The 7,818-nt window shown below is 34.5% G+C and overlaps 1 protein-coding gene across 1 annotated transcript in view; it reads left to right on the top strand.

Annotated features, from left to right (window-relative positions):
* Positions 1-4,667: 4,667 nt before the first annotated feature.
* best1 (bestrophin 1) overlaps positions 4,668-7,818 on the top strand; it is a gene marked incomplete at both ends in the record, with an annotated part of 12,737 nt that continues 9,586 nt past the window's right edge. The window contains 3 exons of the mRNA XM_081355442.1: positions 4,668-4,819; positions 6,224-6,318; positions 7,732-7,818. The exon at positions 7,732-7,818 is cut by the window's right edge and continues 147 nt beyond it. Coding sequence (XP_081211568.1) covers positions 4,668-4,819; positions 6,224-6,318; positions 7,732-7,818 — 334 coding nt within the window. The remainder of the gene's footprint in view (positions 4,820-6,223; positions 6,319-7,731) is intronic.

The following is a 7,818-nucleotide window of genomic DNA, read 5'->3' as shown; positions in this document are numbered from 1 at the left end:
TAAAAGATAAATATACAAATCTTAAGATAATACATTGTGAAATATATGCATATGGAATTATCATCATGATTAAACAATAACTCACCCCTTGTTGTAGAGTTTTATTTTTTCTCTCGCTATTCTGAAATCACATTTTAGCAATATTGGTTAGTGACGTCACTGATTAAGTTAACAATACAGTGCATTCTTTTAGTTTAGCCTAAATAAATTAGCTTACTTCCCATTGACAAATTACCAGCAAAACTATCAAAAACTGTTATCTACACTAAATATGTGTTTAAAAACCCAAACTTTCATAAATAAGACCTCAACTTAACGTAACTTAGGCCTAACGTTGTCTTTTGAAAACGGTTAGCTAGCGTAGATGCTAACGGACTTTTTCAAAGACATAAAACCATTTTTTTTTAAATAAATATTTAACAGAAGCGTGTCAATTACACGTAAGAAATGTGTCAGGGGCGTTTGTGTGTATTATTTGTGAGATTTTGTTGTCTAAACTTACCTGAAAGCAGTGAAACCAACAGCGAGAGACGGGAGTTTTGTTGTTTGTCAGTTGTCGATGACGTTTCCATCTGCTCTCGCGCTGCGCACGTGCTCCAGTGTTTGATCACGCGCATGCGCATTAAAACACTTCAAAGTCACACAGCATTTAACATATAGAATTAAAATATATAACATAATTTAAAATATCATTAATAAAAAGTTATTGCGAATAGATCTGAACGTTGTTGGTTATCTTATAACCTTAGGGGACCGTACTGACGACGTTGTCAGTTGAATCTGCCTGTTAATAGTAAGTGATATTAAAAAATAACCTGCAGAGAACGTTCTCAGAACGTTCTCTTTAGGTTATAAAAATAAAACCTAAAACCTACAGGGAACGTTCCGGGAAGGTTCTCTTTAGGTTATAAAAATAAAACCTAAAAATAACCTGCAGGAAACGTTCTGGGAAGGTTCTCTTTAGGTTATAAAAATTAAACCTAAAAATAACCTACAGGGAACGTTCTGGGAAGGTTCTCTTTAGGTTATAAAAATTAAACCTAAAAATAACCTGCAGGGAACGTTCCGGGAAGGTTCTCTTTAGGTTATAAAAATTAAACCTAAAAATAACCTGCAGGGAACGTTCTGGGAAGGTTCTCTTTAGGTTATTAAATAACAACCTGCAGGGAACGTTCCCAGAACGTTCTCTTTAGGTTATAAATTTAGACCTAAAAATAACCTACAGGGAACGTTCTGGGAACGTTCCCTTAATGTTATAAACATAGATCCTAAAAATAACCTACAGGGAACGTTCCCAGAACGTTCTTGTTTGGTTCCCAAAAAAATAACCAAATGGGAACCAAACGGGAACGTTAGGGGAACGTTCTGTGTTTGCTGGGCTGTTACTGCATTCCTGACATGGGCTCAGATATCAAATACAGACATTAAAGAATACATGAAAAGACTATTTCAGTAATTACACTGGTAACTTCTATAACAAATTAAAATCTCATAAGCTTAGAGAAACTCATTTAACTCATTTGATATTTAGAAGAAAAAATATTGATCCAGAATCCACTCCGTTCACCTTTTATCCAACTCAAAATTTAATCATTCTCTGAATCAAGCGCTATAGATTTCTATCCAACATGAACATACAGTCAATCATAGCACAATGACTGTCAAAATACTAACATTTGACGGCATTATGAAAACTGCATTATGTTTTTAGCAAAGCCCCGAATATGTTGTTACCTTGTCATTCTCATAGATCAAAACAATTAATCAGAAAAACAAACGAGAATAAGATTACAGCAGCCGCGATTACCTAATCACGAAAAGTAGCCTACATATTACAGTTTTATTTAGATTTTTCCCTTTGCATTAACGGTACTTTGCTTTTGCAGCGTTGAGCATTGTAGCCAATCACAGACATATCTGTTGAACGCACCGGCCAATCAGAGGCGTTTAAATGACTCGCTGTGCTGAATGTGTTTTTGCGCGAGCTCACTGAGTTCTGCACGTGCGCAAACCTGTCATTATTATTGGCAATGTAAAATATGAGATTCACTGCAATGTATTTGATATTCTTGATGCTACTCTGATGCACTCCATCACGCACCGCTCTGTTTGTTGTTAGGATGAATAAAAGTTCATCGGTCTAGCTCATCAATGTCAAAATGATTAAAGATACCGTTCAACAGAAGGATGTTAACGAATGCCTGGTAAAATGTAAGTAGATAAACATTTAATATTTGATAAATATTATTAAGCATATTAAACATTTCTCATCATTGGGGTGGGGGAACGGATTTCGATAGCTGAACTATTTGCCGTCGGATTCTGTTCCCCCTATGTTTCTTACACAATGCGGTTCTAATATGCACTCTGTACTGTAATTCTTTGATTTTTAGCTTATTGCGACCCGAGTTCAAGTCCCAGTTCGTCAAACTTTCTTGATACTATATATAGTGTCCTATCATAACAAAAGGCAAACAAATATATTCTTTAAACTGATGCAAGTTAAGCTCCATCCACACACAAAAATAAAATCAGCATTTTTTAAGTCATTACATCAACACCTCTCATAATGGGAATGGGGGGGGACGGATTCCGAAAGCTGTATTTTTTGCCATCGGATTCTGTTCCCCACATATTTCTGACACACTGAGGTTCTAATATTTATCAAATTGATGCTGTTTAAGCTCCATCCACACACACAGTAGAATAAGCATATTTTAAGCCGATACATAAACATCTCTCATCATTGGGGTGGGGGAACGGATTTCGACAGCTGAACTATTTGCCGTCGGATTCTGTTCCCCCTATGTTTCTTAAACAATGCGGTTCTAATATTTATCACATTGCAGTTATTTACTTAATCCAATAGCCTAGTGGTCAGTGCACTCTATTCTGGCATTTGTTGATTTTCAGCTTATTGCAACCCGAGTTCAAGTCCCGGTTCGTCAAACTTTCTTGATACTATACTGTCCAATCAGAATAAAAGACAAAAAAATATATTCTTTAAACTGATGCAAGTTAAGCTCCATCCACACACAAAAATAAAATCAACATTTTTTAAGCCATTACATCAACACCTCTGATAATGGGAGTGGGGGGAACGGATGCCGACAGCTGTTTTTTTTGCCGTCGGATTCTGTTCCCCCTGTGTTTCTTACACACTGAGGTTCTGATATTTATCAAATTGATGCTGTTCAAGCTCCATCCACACACAGAATAGAATAAGCATATTTTAAGCCGATACATCTCTCATCATTGGGGTGAGGGAACGGATTTCGACAGCTGTATTTTTTGCCGTCGGATTCTGTTCCCCACATATTTCTGACACACTGAGGTTCTAATTTTTGAATTTTACGTGAAGATTTTACTGAAATGAAAACATGAAATTGCTTCCGGTGATAAACAACAAATCCAGCATACACGGCCTTTGGTTACTATGGAAGCTTTTTTTCCAGCACAGAATAAAAAAAGTAGGCCTACAAAAGGTAATTGTGACTTTTTATCTCACAATTCTGACTTTTTTTCCCCACAGAATTGTGAAATATGAAAATAGGCAGGCAGGCAACCGTTCAGTGCTAAATAAATATACATAAATTTAATGTGTTTATTATAGCGCTCAATAATGCTCACACCACCTTATTTTGGGTAAAAATATTAAAACATTGTGACATAAAAAGGCAAACTATAGTTATATATATATATATACAGTTATATATATATATATATACAGTTATATATATATATATATATGTATATATATATATATATATATATATATATATATATATATATATATATATATATATATATATATATATATATAAGAGGGATCATACAAAATGCATGTTGCAAATGTTTACATTGTAGTCCACAAGACAAAAAAATTGCTGAATTTATAAAAATGGGTTAATAGGTTAATGAAACACACCGGGGCCACACACAGAGGGGCATTTCCTCCCCTAGAGGGCCCTATAGAGCCCTCAACACCCCGCCGAGGGCCTCATCATCACAAAGTGTTTAATGGAGCCTGAACTCCTCATGGATCAGTTACGACTGGTTGATTATTGACATCATATTTACATTGCATAACTGCAATTAATGCATGCCTCTATTAATCGAGTTGAATATGTATGAGTGTTTGTGTTTTGAGTTTTGAAAGATTTGCTGAGATTAACAAACCCCCCAGTTTTCCACAATGCCTCTTTGTTAGTGGAAAACAGATTAGCGGGTCAAGTGACCGGAGGTGTGGGCGTCTCATGCTCTCCTCCACTCCATCCTTCCTTCTTAACGGTTCCGGTACCGACCGTCAGCTCACACAACATCACACGCTGTGAGGAGAGTGGCTTATTTCTTCTAGAGAGTGTTTGAGGCCTACAGACGAGGAATAGTAAGCAGTTGCATTTGCAGTTTTGTGTTTCTCTTTTAACGCTAGTTTTGCTTCATTTTACCCATGCATGCTTGTGAATATAATTGACTTGTTGCACTAGGTTTAGGTGTTGCTGCATGCTAACTAACATCAAACTAGCATGTGATCTCTGTGTGTGTGTGCACTGTGATTCAGTGCTGAGCGTGCATGTGTTTCCCAGTGTCGCTGTCCATCCTTCTCTCTAATAACTGAAAGGTGAAAGGTCAGTTTGAGCAGTAGAAGGCTGTGAGGCTCGTCAGAGATGACGGTCACGTACTCACAGCAGGTGTCAGATGCGCGTCTGGGCACCTTTTATCGGCTCCTGCTGCGATGGAAAGGAAGCATCTATAAGCTGCTGTACCGAGAGTTGCTGATCTTCACTGTGATGTACGCCGCCATTAGCATCACGTACAGGTAAACACTGATCATTCACCTTATTACTACAGCTTTACTGCCTTTATAGTGGTGCTACTATAGTAAATAATGGTACCACATGTAGTTATATCATGGTGTTTTGATATGTACCATGATACTGAATGACCTACAAATCATGTTTTCTTTTTTTTACGTCCAAGAATATCATGGTACCACATTTACAGAAATATTTTTTCATATTTTTGGGGGGACATGGTATTACCATGTTTTTTTTACCATAGTAGTAGCAAGTTATTTTGGGAAGTATATTGTAGTTGCATGGAAATACCACCATACATTAATTTCAGAACCAACTCTACAGATGTCATATTTGTACCATGCACTTTTTTGGTACTTCAAAGGATATTTAAAGAATACTATGGTAAAAAAACAATAGTATATTGAAAATATAGTAATAGTATGGTAGTTTAATCTTACCAGGGTACTAAATGATTACTATAGGCTATTAATATACCATGGTATTAGTTAATATGGTACATGTCCAAAAATTATGATACTATAGTACTTTGATATTATGATAGTAAATGATTACCATGGTATATTCATGTTTTCAAGCTAATGCAAATAATTTAATGCCATCACCATGTTTATTTTTTTTTAAATATATTTACCATAGTAGTAGACAAGTATAGTATTTCTGTAAGGAGATTGTAGAACCATGTAAATACCATAGTACATTAATTTCAGTACTAATGGTATATTTTAAAGTACCACGTGATACCATAATTGCACCATTACCACTTTTTTGTAAGGGTTAACTTTATATGGTCCTCCAAAAAGTTTTTTTTTTTTTTTTTAAATACCATGGTAAAAAAACAAAACAGTAATACTATGATACTTTAATATTACCAGGGTACAAAAAAATGACTATAGGCTTTTAATATACCATGACATTTGTTATTATGGTACATATCCAAAAAACATGACAATACTGTGGTACTTTGATAAACTGTGGAACTAAATGGTTATGCATATACCATGGTATTTTCATATTTTCAAAATACTGCAAAAAAATGAATGGTAAACCTACAGTACCATGGTACTTCCCTGAAACATGGTGTTACCATTGTACTATGTCCAAAAAACACGATAATACCATGTACTGCGGTACTAAATGATTACCAAATCCATTTACCATGATATTTTCTTTTTTTTTCAAGTTACTGAAAAGAATGTAAAGGTATTACCATGGTATATCTAAATACATGGTGTTACCATCCGAAAAACCATGTTAAGGCCATATAATTTTTTTGCTAGTGTTGTTTATCAGTGTAGAATATCGTTCAAATTTTCGTTCAGTCCACAGTGTCAAAAGGCTTTTCTTTGAATATGTGTATATAATAAAAGCAGCAGATATTTAAGTAAGCTCTGTTTGATTGACAGGTGTATTCTGACTGAAGAGCAGCGCAGGATGTTTGAGAAGCTCTCCATGTACTGTGACCAATACGCTCAACTCATCCCTGTGTCCTTCGTTCTGGGTAAATGCTTTCTTTGGATTAAAACAATTCATGTTTTTTTTCGTTTTTTTTTTCGTTTTTTTAAACAAAAACAGTTTATTTTTATTTTTTTTATTGCAGATGAAAGGATACAGACATTAACACTGAAAAGAAGAGAATTTTTTTTTAAACAAAACGGACATCATAAGAGATTGAATTAGGCTACACAAATCAATACAATATTACATTTTGTCAATATGAAAAATTAAAGTTCCAGTTACAACAGACTCAAGAATATTATTTGTTTTAGAAAGAGGATTAGGGCCAAGCAATAATAAAAAAGTAAAACTATCTCGAGATTAAAGTCATTATAATGTGAGATTAAACTCGAAACACAACGACTTTATTCTCGAAATTTAACGAGTTATTTCTCGAAACACAACGACTTTATTCTCGAAATGTAATGAGTTTATTCTCAAGATTGTATTTCGACTTTTTTCTCGAAATTTAACGAGTTTAATCTCGAAACACAACGACTTTATTCTCGAAATGTAATGAGTTATTTCTTGAAACACAACGACTTTATTCTCGAAATTTAACGAGTTTTTTCTCGAAACACAACGACTTTATTCTCGAAATGTAATGAGTTATTTCTTGAAACACAACGACTTTATTCTCGAAATTGAACGAGTTTTTTCTCGAAACACAACGACTTTACTCTCGAAATGTAATGAGTTTATTCTCAAGATTGTATTTAGACTTTTTTCTCGAAATTTAACGAGTTTAATCTCGAAACACAACGACTTTATTCTCGAAATGTAATGAGTTTATTCTCAAGATTGTATTTCGACTTTTTTCTCAAATTTAACGAGTTATTTCTCGAAACACAACGACTTTATTCTTGAAATTTAACGAGTTTTTTCTCGAAACACAACGACTTTATTCTTGAAATTTAACGAGTTTTTTCTCGAAACACAACGACTTTATTCTCGAAATGTAATGAGTTATTTCTCGAAACACGACTTTATTCTCGAAATTTAACAAGTTTTTTCTCGAAACACAACGACTTTATTCTCGAAATGTAATGAGTTTATTCTCAAGATTGTATTTCGAGTTTTTTTCTCGAAATTTAACGAGTTTTTTCTCGAAATTTAACGAGTTTTTTCTCGAACACAACGACTTTATTCTCGAAATGTAATGAGTTTATTCTCAAGATTGTATTTAGAGTTTTTTTCTCGAAAATTAACGAGTTTTTTCTCGAAACACAACGACTTTTTTTCTCGAAATTTAACGAGTTTAATCTCGCATTATAATGACTTTAATCTCGAGATGGTTTTATTTTTTTATTATTGCTTGGCCCTAATCCTCTTCCATAGGTTTTGACATTTTCTTAAAGGAAGTAAAAAGGGACTTTATATCAGAGGAGACTCTTCTAAAATCAGGATTCCTCTGCAGGTTTCTACGTGACTCTTGTGGTGTCTCGTTGGTGGGGTCAGTTCGAGAGCGTCCCGTGGACGGACCGCCTGTCAGCGCTGGTCAGTG

Source organism: Scardinius erythrophthalmus (genome assembly GCF_964197995.2).
Source record: "Scardinius erythrophthalmus genome assembly, chromosome: 24".
Taxonomy (NCBI): Eukaryota; Metazoa; Chordata; class Actinopteri; order Cypriniformes; family Leuciscidae; genus Scardinius; species Scardinius erythrophthalmus.
Note: the sequence above shows the minus strand (reverse complement) of the source record. Positions and strands in the feature narration are given on the sequence as shown.